This window comes from Myotis brandtii, unplaced genomic scaffold (assembly GCF_000412655.1).
Source record: "Myotis brandtii unplaced genomic scaffold, ASM41265v1 scaffold409, whole genome shotgun sequence".
Lineage (NCBI taxonomy): Eukaryota > Metazoa > Chordata > Mammalia > Chiroptera > Vespertilionidae > Myotis > Myotis brandtii.
The window spans coordinates 1,323,470-1,340,605 of record NW_005365723.1 but is presented as its reverse complement, the minus strand read 5'-3'; the positions used below and the strand labels follow the sequence as shown (position 1 = coordinate 1,340,605).

The following is a 17,136-nucleotide window of genomic DNA, read 5'->3' as shown; positions in this document are numbered from 1 at the left end:
CTCCCCCACCAGGAAGCTCTCCCAGGCCCTCCTCTTGGGTTTGCACAGAGGCTTGTTGACCGAGGCAGGACTGATTGAGTCACGGCCATGGGTGACAGATTCACCTGCCCCTCTCCTTCCTGGAGCTCGGAGGGGGGCGGGGGGACTAAAGGTTCCACCCCTGCTCATGGTTTTCCTGGCAGCCACTCCCAGCTGGTGGGGTTTCCACACTCACCTCCCTCTCTGAGGTGATTTCAGGAACTGAGGACAAGAGACCAAATATATATATTTAAAATATATATTTATTGATTTCAGAGAGGAAGGGAGGAGAGAGAGAAACATCAATGATGAGAGAGAATCATGGATCGGCTGCCTCCTGCACGCCCCCTACTGGGGATCGAGCCCACAGCCCGGGCATGTGCCCTGACCGGGAATCGAACCGTGACCTCCTGGTTCATAGGTCGATGCTCAGCCGCTGAGCCACGCCCTGGTGAGACCAAATGTTATAACAAAAGGTGCCCTGATTGTGCTTCTCTCTCAGGAAGCCCCAAGGGTTTGGGCAGCTGTGAGCCAGGAACCACGGACAAAGACCAAACATCTATTTCTTATCACAACCGTCATTTCTCTAGACGTGCCGTGTGGGTGATATTTCTGCTGGACTCTTCGTGGAGGAACCTCTGTGGCCCAGTGAGTGTGAGAGCCTCGGGCCAGGTCCTTCCTTCGTAAAGGCTCTGAGAAGTCGTGCAGGGCAAGCCCGTTTGATTTTGTTCAGTACAACATTTTCAAGCAGCATGAATTTTTTTCCCTCTTTTAATCCCCATGAATACCCTGCAGACCTCGATTCCCAGGAACTTGCTCTGGGAAACCCTGGCGTGGCCCCGCACAAGGCCGTGGGGACAAGCTGCTCCCGCCTCCTGATCGAAGGTCAGGACACCAGTCATGCCACTTGAGATTTGATTAGAGAAAGCATTTTGGCTTCATTAAGGTTCATTAAATGAGCCATCCAGTGCCATTTAGCTGAATAAAAACGGCTCAAATGGCTTTAGCCCCCCCACCCCCTTTTAGAGCAATTTAATTGAGGAAAAGCAAATATGTCAGTGATGCAGACAAATATCTCTTGGCCTTCGAGGGGAACATCGCAGGCTCTGGGTTTTCGGGGCCCGGCAGCAGGCCTTGGTGACGAGATGGCGTGGTGCTTGCCTCCTTCCTTCCACTTCCCCCTGAGGAGAGGATGGCGGTGAGGCTGACCGTGCGGGAAGCCACAAGGTCAAGGCTGAGGAGGTGTCAGGTCCCCGCTCATGGAGACGCAGGTGGCATCTGTCAGCCTCCTCCTTCTCCCGCGGGTTGTTCCTTCCAAGCGCACTCTCTGTGGGGTTGGGGCTGCCCCGTGGGGGGGGGGGATGTCCTCCTTCCCTGACCTTTCCTCCAGGGTCTTCAGCAGTTTCAGAAGAATCCACCCGACATGGAGGGGCAGGGGGCTACTTCTTCCAGGGGGAGATGAGAAGAAGACAGACAGACAGCTGAGGGGCTGGTGGGTCTTAAGGGAAGGAGAATGGCACCTTTCCAAGGGCTGCCTTCGTGGGTGAAGGAAATGAGGTTTATATCATGTGCTTGCAGCCTGTGAGCCATAGGCCCTGGGCACCCGTGAGCTGGGCGGGGCAGCCTTGCTGGTGTCTGGCCAGCTGTGCTTGGCGCTCTGAGCCCACACTGCACTCAGAAAAGGGTCTTTTGTAAGAGCAGAGAGATCCCCACAGAGGTCAGGGACCGTGGCATCCGCCTCTGAGGCAAGCGGAACAGACCGCTGGTTCTGGTCTCTCTGTTAACAGGAGGAGACTGGTGTGCCCGGGGAAGCTGACCGAGTGGACAGAGAGCAGATGGGGGCTCAGGGGCTGGAAGCTAGAGTGACCGGGCGCAGACGGAGGGAGGGAGGGACAGACTCCTGATGCAGAGGCTTTCAGGGGTCGCAGCTGGACAGTCAACTTGGAGTCGATGCTGCGGGGGCTTCTCTGTCTGCCCAAGGGCTGGAGGCACCGGAAGCTGCGGCCCTGGGTGAGCAGCACCCGCTGCGGTGTCCCCGCCCCGCCCTCTCTAACTTGTACGATAATGCGATTCCTTATTCTTTATTTGCCCGGAATGCCTGTTATTTTAGTTCTTTCAGAATCCAATTTTCTCATGACATTTCTGCCTATCGTAGCAAAGCATGACCTTTGCCAGGGGACATTGCCGGCCGCCTGCGCCTGCCTCGGCCCCGACGGTCCTCCCGCCCCACCTGGACCTCTCTGGTCTCGCCCCCTCACCCCCTCACCCCCTTCCAGCTTCTGTTCCCAGGGCTCAGCGATCCGATCCGGTTCCGGTGCTGAGGGCTTTGGTTCAGGGTGCGCTGGGGTGGGGTGGACAGCGCGGGGGGCTGGCCTTGTCCGACATGTGCTGCCACCCACGCTGCTGTGGTGGACAGCCAACCAGGGAAAGACTTGCCCTGGAGAATCCCTCACATGTACTGGGACATCACAGGGGCTAGTGGTGATGGAGACTCAAAGGCTGATACCGAGCTTGTTGCCCTTGACCAAGTGGTCCCTGCCCTTCTCTGCTGGCCCCTGCACCCTCGGCACGGGGGCTCCCTCCCTACCAGCCACGGGCTGTCCCCAAAGACAGGGCTGCCTCAGAGGGGAAGGGCCAGCCCCGGCCTCAGGCTGACCTGTGTTTGGACGCCTGCTCCTGGGTGAGCTGTGGTGCTCGGGGTCTCACCAGCCTCCACGTCTCCCACGGCCATCGATGCTCCCCTTGGCTGCCCAGCGGGCACCTCAGCATTTGCCAGGGGGGCTCTCAGTCCCCCCAGGCGTGACCTTGGCAGCTTTCCTCATGTCACTGATGCCGCCACCGCTCGCCGGGCTACTCAGGTCCCTCTCCTTCCTCTGCCAGTTCCAACCCAGTAGGAAGTCCTGGCGGCTCCACCCCCAGCACCTCGACTCCATCCCCTGGTGACCTCTGCTCCCTCTCCTGCCTGCAACAGCGCAGCCGCCTCCTGAATGCGCCCAGTGTTGTCCTCGGTTCTTAGAAACGCCCATCAGATCCTGCCCTGCCCTTCAGAACCCCCGTCGCCTCCCCGGCTCCTTAAAATACAGCCCAACTCCCTGCCATGCCAGCAAGGGGGTGCAGCACGCCCCCCTCCTCCTCACCCCAGACGGCTCTCTTCTCTGCCCAGGCCCCGCTCAGGCCTTGGCCCACGCTCCCTCCACTTCCTGGAGCACTGCTCCCTGGCACGGCCCCTTCCCCCTCCTCTCCTCCAGCTCCCCTGTGACCCGCAGAGGCCACTGCACTGGCCCGCGCCCAGCTGCCAGCGCCCTCTCCCGCCCAGTTCCTGGCCTCCCTGGGTCTGTCCCCGGCCTCCGCTCAGCACAGCTGCAGTTCTCGTGGCTCCTCATTCTTACCTCCAGCGCAAGTTCCCGAGGGGCCCTATCAGCCGTCCACCCCCGCATTCCTCAGGGAAGCCTATATTTGTCTCTACGCAAATATTTGTGGGAGAAGCCCTCTAAATATAGACGCACCTGTGAGCGTACGTGCATAAGGGTGTGTGTGTGTGTAAGCAGGTCTCTGTTTGCATCTATTACCTCGCGTCTAATAGACACAAACACACACATTGTGTGTGCGCATCCACGCGCGTGCAGGTGTTCACCTGAGTGGGTCCTGACCCGTCACCATCGCTGCCAGATGAGAGCAGTGCTCCTTGCAGGTGTTCACCTGAGTGGGTCCTGACCCGTCACCAGATGAGAGCAGTGCTCCCGGGGCCGCTTCAGCTCCAGCAGCGCAGAATGGCTGCCTCTACAGCTGCGATCACATCCCAGGGTGTTTGTTGGGCCTGGCAGATAATAGCGGTGGGTGTCGCTTCTTTTATTCGAAGACGGATGGCTGCTCCTTTCCCCTGTACATCCTAATGAGGACAATTAAGTAGCCATTAGGGGGAGAAAAGAAGTGTGAACAAAGGCTGATGTCTGGATCAGCGAGGGGCGTCTCCACCAGGAGGGACTGGCTAGCGGGGAGGCAGGCTCTGTGTGCAGTTTCCTCGGCCTGTGCGCGTGTTCTGAGGGTTGGGGGTGAAAGGTTCGGAGTTCCCGTTGTGAGAAGTCCTAGGGACCTATAGCACAGCGCACCGCACGGTTATCATGCTGTATTATATGCGCCAGGATCTGTTAGGAGGGTACAGCTCATGCTAAATGTTCGCATCACAAAAAGAGAGGGGGCCCTGGCCGGTGGATAGAGCATGGGCCTGTGGACTGGAGGGTCCCGGGTTTGATTCCGGTCAAGGGCATGTGCTTTGGTTGCAGGCTCCATCCCCTGGTCAGGGTACGGAAGGCGACCAATCGATGTATCTCTCTCACATTGATGCTTCTCTTTCTCTGTCTCTCCCCCTCCCTTCCACTCTCTCTCTCTCTCTCAAAAAAAAAAAAAAAAAAAAGAGGGGAAGGAAACTGTTAATTAGAGGTGATGGATAGTTCAGTGTATGGCATTGTGGATGGTGATGGTTTCATGGAGTGTACTCACCTTCAAACTCAAAGCGTCGGCCTGTGGACTGAAGGGTCCTGGATTTAATTTCCGGTCAAGAGCACATGCCCGGGTTGCGGGCTCGATCCCCAGTAGGAGGCGTGCAGGAGGCAGCCAATCCATGATTCTCTCTCATCATTCATGTTTCTATCTCTCTCTCCCTCTCTATTCCTCTCTGAAATCAATAATATATATTTTTTAAAAAAGAGAAAAATGTTTACTTGTGAAACCTAGCCCTTTGAAAGGCTTCAGAATCCCCTCCAAACCTGGCCTATGGCCTGGACTAGTGGCAGGCGGATGGATCGCAGGATGAGGCAAAGGAGGAGAACGATCAAGCCGGGCTCCCATGCAATGGCCATGCCTGCCCCCAGAGCACCATTAATTCCCCCTTTTTCTGTCTCTCCTGCAGAAACCTGTCGAGTAACCGGCTCACCACACTCTCATGGCAGCTCTTCCAGACGCTGAGTCTTCGGGAATTGTAAGTCCGGTGTTGGAGACCGCCCAGCCTGGCGGAGTGGTGGTGGAGGTTGGGTGGGGAGTATTGAGCAACGGAGCCACCCGGGGCTGGGCGTCACCTGAAGGCGCTGCTGGGGTTGGTGACGTGGGGTGTACCATGTTCAGTGAGAGCCCGCCAGCCCGTCGCTTGATTTCGGATACTCTTTCCGGCACCTCACAGTTCCTAAGACAGGAATCTCGCTCTCAGCAGGACCCAGTTTTGTCATCGCTAGGTGATCAGTGCTAACGGCATGGATGTTTGTAGTAGGAAAGGGCATTGATCAGTTTATGGTAAATAACACGGATACTGTCGAACCTTGCAGTGGATCAGGCGTGCTTTCGTTTCCCAGACCTTAGCTTTACCGCCACAAGCATCCTGGGTGGCAGGCGGCGTGCTACTTCCTTATGCAATGGGCCGCTACACGTTCAGGTGCGGGTTCTGAGCCCAGAGTCATAGGAGACGCAGTGCTAACGGCATGGATGTTTGTAGTAGGAAAGGGCATTGATCAGTTTATGGTAAATAACACGGATACTGTCGAACCTTGCAGTGGATCAGACGTGCTTTCGTTTCCCAGACCTTAGCTTTACCGCCACAAGCATCCTGGGCGGCAGGCGGCATGCTGCTTCCTTATGCAGTGGGCCGCTACACGTTCAGGTGCGGGTTCTGAGCCCAGAGAGTCATAGGAGACGCAGCCAGATCACACTGTGAGGGCCTGGCAGAGCCGGGCCCCGAACCCGGGCCTCTGACCTCCGTTTGCTCGTCTTTCCCGCCTCCCATTCTCTGCCAGCCTGTCTGGCTTGGGCGTGGGCATCGGTCCGCCTGTGGCCTGCTTAGCCTTGCTGCGTTTCTAGGCGGATCAGTGTGCCCCTTCCCTGGCCAAACACATGATGGTGGGTGAGTGGCAATTCGTGAGCGCTGCCGAACCAAACAGCTCCTGTTGGTGCGTGAGTCATCGGGTCATCTCTGCCCGAGGAACAGCGAGTGATGTCGAGGGAATCAACCAGGGAATTCATTGCGAAGGAGCTGGGGAGCATGAACTTAGGGAGTCAGGGTTCCAGAGACTCAGCTCGGGTTCCCTGTGGCTTGTGACTCGGGCCCAGGTCCCTGCATGCAGACTGCCTCTCTGCCTTCACCACAGGCAGTGGCTGGGAGCCTGCCACGCGGTGGCCTTTAGCACGTGTCCTTCCAGCTGGTCCGGCCCGAGTTCCTTTTCCGACCCAGCGTCGGGGAGGGGAACACTTCATCCAGCATCCCAGCAGCCCATCACCCTCTGGCCGTGTCTACCCTGCTCACCCCCATGGGCATAGTGTCCTCGAGGCTTAAGGCCCCGCCAGGGCCGGGCAGGGCACGGACCGTCTCGTTGCCCGAGTCTGAGAGTTCGGGCAGTCCTGCTGCGGGTTGCTTTCCTTTCTCAGGACTTTGCCCTCCCACCGGCTGCTCCTCTTGTGTGGGCACAGTAGGCATGGGGATCAGGGTTCCTTAGTCCCATGGGGCTGTGACCAGGGGCACACCAGTAGGAACTCCTACCCGAGCTCGGAACAAGGTAAGTGCATACGTATTTGTGTATAAAGCACTGAAACGCTAGACGGTCACAGACATCTGACTGTCAGGTGGTTACACGCGAGTGTTGTCTGCGTTCCCATCTTTGAAGGTAGGGAAGCCTCAGAGGTAGCTCAACAGGACGGTGCCGTGCTAACGCTGTTTCTCAGGACCCACTCTGGGCAGGCACGGGGCCAGCCAGCCTATCGCGTGTTGGGCGGTACTTGCTTCAGTCCTTACAGAAATCCCATAGGGAGGAGTTATTACTGTCATTCACACTGGGGACACTGAGGTACTGAGGTTAAGTATCTGTGTAAGGTCACCCATTAACTCAGTGGGTAGCCAGTGGACTCAAGCTCTTGACCACTGTGCTCAGCTATCTCCCAACTTCTTTAGAAATTGCATTTATTGGGGTGACATTGGCTAATACAATTATATAGGTTTCAGGGGTACAATTCTATAACGCATCATCCGTACAGTGTATTGTGTGCTCACCACCCCAAGTCAGGTCTCCTTCCATCATCATCTGTCCACCCTTTATCCTCTTCTACCTCCCTACCCCCCTTTCCCAGCGTTTTCCGTCTGTTTCCAATCCAAGGATCTGTTCTACGATAATTTTCAAAGAATGAATGATCGCGCTTTTTCCATATGTAGCCCTAGGAGTGATCAGGGGCCCTGACATAAGGGAGCTAATTGGGGGCTCTCTTTTTTTGGGGAGTCTTGCATCAAGTTACCCTGGAGCGCCTGAGCCCCGCACCTGTGGGCGGCCAGGGACAGATGTTCTCTCCTGGGAACATCTGGGGCCTGCAGTTGCCTACACGATTGAGAAAACGTTCTGAAAAATCAATGGATGCGAAATCCGTGGTGTGCTGTCCTGGCGACCAGTTCTGTGGAGTTTTAGAGACAGTTGTTCGAGGATATATATTTAAAGCCAATGCCAGGCTCCTCCCAGAGGATCATGGGATTCTGCATTCATCTCTGCCCGGGATCGATTCACCATGCGCGGCATGTGACTTATGGAGGAATGAAGACATTCGTCCGCGCGAGTCAGTGCGTGAGCCCCTGTCCACGGAGCATTTCATTCTGTCGCGCTGTTAAATAGGAAAAGAATTCACTTGTAAGATAAAGAAGCCCCTCTGAGGAGCCATCGCCCTGGCGGGGGTCTATTTTTTGAGGAAGAATTGAGTGGCCAGAGTGGAAAATTTATCTTTTGGCCGGAGGGGCGGCGTGTTGGCTCTTGGCTGTGGCTATGATTAAAATCCAAACAATCTCAGTTCCTGGCCCGCGGGAGAGGGGGCAGTGTTTTCTTGTCCGACGTCCTGATTAGTCCACATGGCGCCATCTGCCAGGAGCCGTCAGGCTGCCAGGGTCTGCCTGTGGGCCTGTGGGCCTGTGGGCCTGTGGGCAGGGTGCGGGGTGGGCCGGCTCTTAGCAGGAAGTTAGAATTTCGCCCCGGAGGAGAGGCCGGAGGAGATGGCTCTGTGCGCTGTGGCAGCCAGAAGGGTGAGGCCGAGGCTCGAGCGACCTTCTGCAGGCACCGAGGGCAAACGAGGGCATTCAGCCATTTCTTTCTTTTTTAAAATATCTTTTTATTGAATTCAGAGAGAAAGGGAGAGGGAGAGAGAGATAGAAACATCAATGATGAGAGAATCTTGGATCGGCTGCCTCCTGCACGCCCTCTATTGGGGATGGAGCCCGTAACCCGGGCATGCGCCCTGACCGGGAATGGAACCCTGACCTCCTGGTTCATGGGGTGATGTTCAGCCACTGAGCCACACCGGCCAGGCCCTTTCTCAGTTACTTTTGCACGAGATGGAGGCTGTGGTCTTGGCCCTGCCACTGGTCCAGGTTGTGTCTCTCTCGCTGAGAGGACTGGCAGCGTCTTCAGAGTTGTCAGCACTGTTCCAGGGCCTGGCTTTGAAGAGATGCGAGTTGGCGTTGCTCAGTGATCTCAGAAGTTTCTGGTTAAGGCAAGATGGTGTTTTTTCTTACAGGGAAGACTGGAACTGCCTGGCAGAAATCAGAGCAAGAATCCGAGATTATCTTAGAGATAATGAATTGGCAAGAGAGAAGCTTGGATTCTGTGTCCCATGCTGTAATTTAGGCAAGAGGCACGGAGGATAGAAACTGACGGCACAGAACCCTCCAGAAATACCCCGGGGACCGTTCCCTTCATGCCCTGCACACACAGCAGGCGGGATTCAAATAGATTGGAATACTTCATTTTCTTAAAGCAAAGTGATCGTTACTCCTGCTACAATTTGCAGATTTAATCAACTTGGTGAAGGGTTAGCTCAGTATCGGGAATGGGTTTGAGCTATCCTGGCGCTATCCTTTCCCAGTCCTGGCCCGTGACCACTCCCCACGGATCTCCGAGAAGTCACTGAGCCCTCATGTTCATAATAGTGCAATCATCATCGTCATCATCTCGGCCACATTCACAAAGCACGTGAGCACACGTCACTAATCCTCACGATAACTGTGTGAAGAAGGAAGGCAGACACTGTTGCCCCCATTTTACAGACGGGAAAACAGAGCCTGGAGAATTAAGGTCCCGGCTGTATTGCTTTCCCAGCGGTGCCGTCCGGTATCACCATAAATCTGGGGGCTTAAATAAACAGAAACTGCTTCTCTCACTGCTCTGGAGGCCAGAGTCCAAAATCAAGACTCAGCAGGGCACGCTCCCCAGAGGCTCACGGGAGCTCATCTTTCCTGCCATTTCCAGCCTCCTGGCTCGTGGGTCCTTGGGTTGGAGCACCGGCGTCCGTCTTCTCACGCTGTCCGTGCGTCCTTCCCATCTCCTCGTCTTTGGTCTCTCTCCCCACTTTCCCTTATAAAGATGCCCGTCATTGGATTTAGGGTCCACCCTCCATCCAGAGTGACCTCATCCCACGATCCTTGACGTGATTACGCCCGTGAAGACCGTGTTTCTAACGCAGGCTACCTTCACGGGCGCTGGGGATGGGACTCGGCGTGTCCTCTGGGCTGGGGGACACTGGTCAATGCACGCTGGCTCCACCCAGGTCTTCTGGGTGCTTTTCCTGCCACCGGACTGTGTTGTCAGGCCTGTGCTGGCCCTTGGCCCTGTGGGCATGCGCTCCTCTGTGACAGCAGACCTGGTCCCTTCCTCAGTTTCCACGTCCTGGCCCTGGCCCGAGGACTGCCCCCGGCAGCCATGCTGTGAGGGAGGGGAAACCAGAGGCGACTGCTGAGCATCCAGGCTTCCTCAACACCCAGCCTTGTCCGAGGCCCCCAGCAGGGTGTCTGGCGCACATGGCCCAGGGGGCGGAGCGAATCTGGGAGCCCCCAGGGCCCTGCCATTAGTCCCGAGCCATCTGGGGGCAGGGCTGGGTGTGGGCCACCTGCATTATTGATGAGAGGGAGGGCCGCCCTGGAGGGTGCCTGTCTGTCCCTGCAGCCTGGCTGAGCTCCTGGCTCGGCCCTGGTCTCCTGGGCCTGCCCTGCTCTGCCCTCAGGATTGCTCAGGGGAGGCCACTGCTGACACTACATGCTTTCTGCTGCGTGTGCCTCGCTGTCTGGGAGGAAAGTGCAGACAGTTCCCAGGAGGCTCGGGGCAGAGGCGAAGACGGGTCTCATGTGCAATCCTCCTGCTGGATCAGGTCCTAGAGGAAAGAGTGGAAGGAAACAAAGGTGCTGTTCGTGGGCCGTGCTGGCCTGTCTTAGACACAGACCGCTCACCTACCTCCCCCGCCCCCGCGAGGAGCTGCCTCGGCTCAGGAGTCCCCTCCCCTCTCCTTGCCCACAGGAGGTTGGAGCAGAACTTCTTCAACTGCAGCTGTGACATCCGCTGGATGCAGTTGTGGCAGGAGCAGGGGGAGGCCAAGCTGAACAGCCAGCACCTCTACTGCATCAGCGCCGAGGGCTCCCAGCTGCCCCTGTTCCGCATGAACATCAGCCAGTGTGGTGAGTGCGCCTCCCGCCGCCCTGCTGCCCCGGGAGGGAGGCGGCCCTCAGACTCCAGAGATGGCGCCCCCTCCCCTTCGCCCTCCCAGCCTTGAACTGGGCCCTGGCGCAGATCCGGCTCATCTCTCCCCTCCTGGGCATCCCTGTCCCCTCCGGAGCCGCCCTGCGGAGGCTGGCAGAGGGGTCTCATCAGACCGCAGTACCTCCTGCCTGGGAGTCACTTGCCAGCCAGACCTGAGCACGTGTCTCCTCGCAGTGTGGCCCTGGACCTTTTTTTAAAAATATATTTTATTGATTTTTTACAGAGAGGAAGGGAGAGAGATAGAGAGTTAGAAACATCGATGAGAGAGAAACATCGATCAGCCGCCTCCTGCACATCTCCCACTGGGGATGTGCCCGAAACCCAGGTACATGCCCTTGACCGGAATCGAACCCGGGACCTTTCAGGCCGCAGGCCGACGCTCTGTCCACTGAGCCAAACCAGTTTCGGCCCTGGACGTTTTGTATCAGGAGCGTCTCAGGTGCTTCTAGAAAAGCGGGTGCCTGGGCCCAAGCACAGACCGCGACCTCAGGATGCCTGGGGTGGTCCCCAGGATCTCGGAGCTCATTTTGGGGGACCAGCTCCCCAGGTGGAGCTGTCACCTGACTTCTGGCTGGAGCTGCCTCCCCGTCCGTGCCGTGTGGGGGAGTCCCACCACAGCGGCTTCAAGTCCGAGGGTGATGTCCGCGGGGGAGGTGGTGTCAGGCCTCCTGAGAGCTCCAGCGGGTGATGTGGCGTCACTGTTGGGGGCCACGTTTTGGGAGTCAGTGTCTGCCTGTCCTCTCCGCCCTGTCCGCCCTCCAGACATCCCGGAGATCAGTGTGAGCCACGTGAACCTGACCGTGCGGGAGGGCGACAACGCTGTCATCACGTGCAATGGCTCTGGCTCGCCCCTGCCCGATGTGGACTGGATGGTCACCGGGCTGCAGTCCATCAACACCCACCAGGTAGGCACCTGGGCCCGGGCTGCACCAGGAGGCTGGGCCCCACCACCTCTTAGTCTGAATGAGACGCAAGAATCCAAGCCAGAGACGGGAAGAGAGGGAAGAAGAGGGACAGTCGTGGTCCCGTCTCTCCAGGAGGGACACGGAGACGTGCTCTTAGACGTGCTATGAAACTGCTAAGTACCTTAGTTTCTGCACCTGTAAAATGGGTACAGTGCTGCCATGCACCTCAGCGGGTACATGGGAGGCTGAGCAAGCTCTTGACTGGAGAGAGCCCAGCCCTCGGTCAGTGCGCGTTCGCCGGATGAGCCTCCTTTACTTTCCACTCAGTTTTTCCATTTTTAAAAAAATACGTTTTTATTGATTTTTAGAGAAAAAGGATGGGAGAGGGACAGAAACATTGATGTGAGAAAGACATGGATTGCCTGCCTTCTACTGGGGATGGAGCCCGCAATCCGGGCATTGAATGCCCTGACCTGGAATCGAACTGTGACCTCCTGGTTCATAGGTCGTCGCTCAACCACTGAGCCACACTGGCCAGGCTTAGCTTTTCCTTTTGATTCCAGAAGCTGTTTGGGGTGAGGTGGGGGAGCTGCCCTTGTGGAAGCTGTCTGATTGCCGTCTTTTTACCGCCGTTTTAGACAAACCTGAACTGGACCAATGTGCACGCCATCAACCTGACGCTGGTCAACGTGACGAGCGAGGACAACGGCTTCTCCCTGACGTGCATCGCAGAGAACGTGGTGGGCATGAGCAACGCCAGCGTCGCCCTCACCGTCCACTGTGAGTGGACGCCATGGAGGGGGTGGCTGTGTGCACGCCGGGCAGGAGGCTGGTCAGCCAGGAGGGGCAAGTCAGTCCTGGGCTAGTGACCCCAGGAAGGGTGTCCCTGCCTCTCGGACGACGGTGCCTCCCACTCAGCTGTGCCTTCACGACTCCTGGTTTGACCTGTCGGCCTAAAGGGTCGTGAGAGGGAGCCCTCCAGCCCTGGCCGATCAGGGTGCTCGGGTCGAGACAGACATCTCTTCCGCTCTGTTGGGGGGTGCCCGGGGGGCACCTCTGATTCCCTCAGTCTGTTCCAAGCAGGGTGGGGGTGGGAAGTGGGATTCCCGTGCCAGCTCCTGGGAGCTCTGTGTCCTGGCACCAGCTGGCCTCTCCCCGGCAGACCCTCCGCGCGTGGTGAGCCTGGAGGAGCCCGAGCCGCGCCTGGAGCACTGCATCGAGTTCATGGTGCGCGGCAACCCGCCGCCAACCCTGCACTGGCTGCACAACGGGCAGCCCCTGCGCGAGTCCAAGATCATCCGCGTGGAGTTCTACCAGGAGGGCGAGGTGTCCGAGGGCTGCCTGCTCTTCAACAAGCCCACCCACTACAACAACGGCAACTACACCCTCATCGCCAAGAACCCGCTGGGCACCGCCAACCAGACCATCAACGGCCACTTCCTCAAGGAGCCCTTCCCAGGTGAGGCCTGCACTCTGGGGCACCCTGAGTCCATCCCGGAGTTCCGGGGGGTAGGGGGAAAAGAGGGGAGGGGATGAACGGGGCATGGTGGCTGGAGAGGAAAGGCAGCATCCACAGTGATACTGTTAACCATGGTAATCAAACATACACAGGAGCGTAGTCAGCCACCCCCAGCATTTTGTGTAAAATAGATGAAGTGTCTGGTTTCCAGTAGCTGTCGCTGTTCAAACCACGACCCCTGAGAAGTACCCAGGTGGGCACAGGAGGGCATGGCATGTTCTGGTGGAGAAAGCAGGGTCTTGAGAGTTGGACAAGAAGAGCAGAGGCTCTTGACCCAGCCTTCTCTTTGTCAGGAGACTCTGGGCATAGTCGTTTGCTTTTCGGAGCCTCGATTTCCCCATCTGTGAAATGGGCACGATTGCACTGCTCCCGTCATGATCTTGAAGCTTTTAAATGGCTTACGGTGTATAAAGCACACAGTGATGGTTCTCCGCTCTGCTCCGCGTGTAACGGGCGAGTGAGCCAACCTCCTTCTACTTGCTGGTTAGGTCCAGGCTTCCAGGTCTGCGCGTGGCCCCCTCTCTCCTGCTCTGTGCTGAGCTGATGGGGGTGTCTGATGCTGTCACCTGGGATGTCGCCAATGTCACCTGCACCCGGGTCGTAACTGAAGTAATGAAAGAAAGACCTTTGGATATTTGGGAGGCGATTCTGTCTTTGTCTGGGCGAGAACATGCCAATTACCTTCCTGACGTGGGAGGAGTTCAGGGGCAGTGGTGGCGGCTTCTTCCCTTGGGCTCGGCAGCCGCTGCGTTTCTGTTAAGGAAGCCGTGTGTCTCTGACGGCCGTGGCGATTTGTGCCGGGAACATGCTGGGTGACCTCTGGGCCTCCGGTCCCCAGAAACCGTGGGTCTAATGAGATAAAGGAACGTGTAGAGTCTGGCACCTCTCTCTCTGTCACGCACGCACACGCACGCGCGCGCGCACACACACACACACACACAGGCGGGAGAGGCTGGCTCCGTGCGGCATCTGCTTGTGTGAAGGTGACTGAACAGCCACAGAGAACCAGGGAGCAGCGCCAGGCGGCCTCGTTTATCTTCGTGCAAAAAAACACAACCCGACACACCTCGAACTAGGCGCTCCCAGAGGGAGCCTGGGGAGAAACCAGGCTGCGTGGGAAGCTGCCTTCTTGCCCCTGCCGTCCGGGGCATGACGGAGCCACAGCTCATCAGACTCGCTGATGTCTGAGACCCCAGTGATCCTGTTTGGTCCCCCGTTTCCAGCGTCACCCCCACTTGGCCCAGTCCCAGGCCTCGGGAACCTCGCAGATGGCCACACTGGCTCTCTTTTGGGAGGCAGAGCGGTCCTGGCCCACACCATGGGGGTGGCCTTTGGATGCGCGGGGATGGGGCTCCCAGGGCCCCTTCCTACGGGCCGAGGTGCCCTGGTGACCTTATTCCCTCTCCCCAGGCCAGAGCTTTCTCAGAGGGCGGGCCAGACCTGCTGGACCAGAAGCCCTGGGGCGGCCTGCAGTCTGTGTCTTAACAAGCCCCCAGGTGACTCGGACGCTCCCTGGTTTGTGACCTGCTGCGGGGCGTTTGGTGGACTCTGTCCCCAGGAGGCGAGGGAGGAGGGGGCACAGAGGAGCTCATCTGAAGTCCTTTCCCCGCCAGGGCCACCCTGTGCGAGGGTTTGCTTGTTTTATGCTCCTGGAGGAAGCGGTGGATGATGGAGAGGCAGTGACAGGGAAACGATGGGCCAGTCGTGCCAGTGACAGAGCGGCTAAGCGTTCAGGAGAGTAATTATCTAGGGCCGTGGTCGGCAAACTGTGGCTCGAGAGCCACATGCAGCTCTTTGGCCCCTTGAGTGTGGCTCTTCCACAAAATACCACGTGCGGGCGCGCATGTACAGTGCGATTGAAACTTCGTGGCCCATGCGCATAAGTCAGTATTTTGTGGAAGAGCCACACTCAAGGGGCCAAGAGCCGCATGTGGCTCGAGAGCCACAGTTTGCTGACCACTAATCTAGGGGACCGGGCGGTGAGCTCACCCCTGCCGAGCCCTGGGTACAAAGGCGGTCTATGGGTGCCTTGAGGGTGTGGGGACATAATGATCAGGTGTGCCCCCTTCCCCCCCGCCCCTGCTCCCCCAGCTCCCAGGCAGCTCAGCACAGACGTTAAGAGCAGGGTTCTGAGCCCGGCTGGTGTGGCTCAGTGGTTGAACATGGACCTAGGAACCAGGAGGTCACGACCTATTCCCAATGAGGGCACATGCCCTGGTTGCGGGCTCAATCCCTAATAAGGGGCATGTGGGAGGCACCTGATCAGTGATTCTCTCTCATCATTGATGTTTCTCTCTCCCTCTCCCTTCCTCTCTCAAATCAGTAAAAATATATTCATTAAAAAAGAGCACCCCGGGCATCTGAAAGGGAATCTGTTTTGGGAGAAATAGCTCTGACAGTGGGGGTCCCTTTTGTTGACTGTTCATGAGCCCGAGACCCATGGAGGGGCGCCAGGAGGTCTCCCCAGTCCCAGGTGCATGTGCTTGGCAATACATGAGCGCTCCCAGGCTCCAGGCAGGGAGCCGAGCGTGCACGGTGACGACAGGAGCGTGCAGGCTCCATGCAGAGGAGTGGGGGCTCTGAGTGTGTTGGCACCTCTCCTCTCAGGCTCTGGAGCCAAGGCTGACCCCTTCTCCTCCGTCCTCCCCCCACTTCAGGCCTTTGGTCACCTGCGGTTTAGAAGAGGGTGGTGGCATGCAGGGCACCCTCAGGAATTGGGACTCAGTTCTGTTGCTCTCCCCCAGGCCCCACAGAATGACAACAGACGGGCAACCTGTGAACAGTGCGCGTATGGCACGCAGGGCTTCCTCAGAAGGAGCCTGCGCAGAGAGCAGCGCTTTCCCCACAGTTAGAGGGCGTTTGCTGGCGCAGCTTAACCCAGAGCCTGGTGACAGCGAGGGGTTAGTCAGGCCAGAGCACGGGGACCCCGTGCAGGGAAGGATGGATGGAGGGGTGGGTGGGTGGATGGAGGAAGGAGTGCTCACCCCTCAAGGGGGAAGCCGCCGTAGCCGGGGCCCGGTTAGACGTGCACATTCTCAAGACCCGCCCAGCCCAGACCCGAATCCGAAACTCTGTGGGGAGGACGAGTAATCCGTTTCTTTTAAAATTTTTTAAAAAGATATTTAACTTTTCTCTTGGAAATAATTTGAGATGAACTCCCCCTCCCCCCAAAACTTACAAAAAAGTACAAAGAACTTCCTTCTACCCTTCACCTCACTTCCCCAACTGTTAGCATCTTGTCTAACCGCAGTACAGCGCTCCCATCCAGGGCGTTGGCGAGGGCGCGGCTCTGCTATGGAATCTGCAGGCGTCAGTGAAATATTTTTAAAAATTCTTCATTGGTGAAAGTATTACATAGCCTCCTTTCCCCCATTGACCCCTTTAGCCCGCCCCCCCACTTCAGCACACTGTGTCCATGGGCTGTGCATGGATGCACGCATGTTCTTTGGTTGTCAGTGGTCCCACGGCCGTCTTTTCCTCCCCAGGACCCAACCCAGGGCTGCAGGTTGTACTCAGTCACCGTGTCCTCCTTAAATCCGGGCCAGCTTCTCAGTCTTTCTCCGTCTTGCACCGTCTGCGCACTTTTGAAGAATGCTCGCGGGCTGTTTTCTCTCTGCCCGTCTCACCATTCGGGTTCGCCCGATGTGTTCTCATGCCTGAACACAGCGGTGCGTTTTTGGCAAGCACACCACAGACGTGAAGCTGCGCCCTCTGTCTGTCTGTCTGTCCATCTTATCGCTGGTGATGCTGACCTCATCACTGGGTCAGGGTGGAGTCGGCCAGGTCTCTCCATGGCAAAGTGACCCCTTTCCCTTTGTCTGTAGTAAGGACCGTATGTGGGACGTTTGTAAATATCTTGTTTCTCACCGCTCTTTCACACGTTAATTTTAGCATTCATTGATGATCCCTGCCCGAAACAATGACTACTGTGCGATTTGCCAAGTGGTGATTTTTCTATTCTCATTCTTCCCTCTGCATCTACTAACTGGAATTCTACTGCAAGGAAGAGCTTTCTCTTCTTCCTCATTTGTCGATTCAGTTATTTATTTGCTCTTGGTATGGACTCATGGATATTTATTTTGCCCTATGGCTTATAACCCATGTGTTCGTTGTCCCTGGAGGCCCTAACAAGGTACCAGAGACTGGGGGTGGG

General features: G+C 57.3%; 1 protein-coding gene across 2 annotated transcripts in view; it reads left to right on the top strand.

Moving 5' to 3' along the window:
• The window catches only part of NTRK3 (neurotrophic tyrosine kinase, receptor, type 3), a 221,922-nt gene that overhangs the window by 50,193 nt on the left and 154,593 nt on the right, over positions 1-17,136 (top strand). For both annotated transcript variants that reach the window (XM_005873375.2, XM_005873378.2), the window contains exons 4-8: positions 4,928-4,996; positions 10,320-10,477; positions 11,322-11,464; positions 12,103-12,244; positions 12,627-12,923. In XM_005873375.2, coding sequence (XP_005873437.1) covers positions 4,928-4,996; positions 10,320-10,477; positions 11,322-11,464; positions 12,103-12,244; positions 12,627-12,923 — 809 coding nt within the window. The remainder of the gene's footprint in view (positions 1-4,927; positions 4,997-10,319; positions 10,478-11,321; positions 11,465-12,102; positions 12,245-12,626; positions 12,924-17,136) is intronic.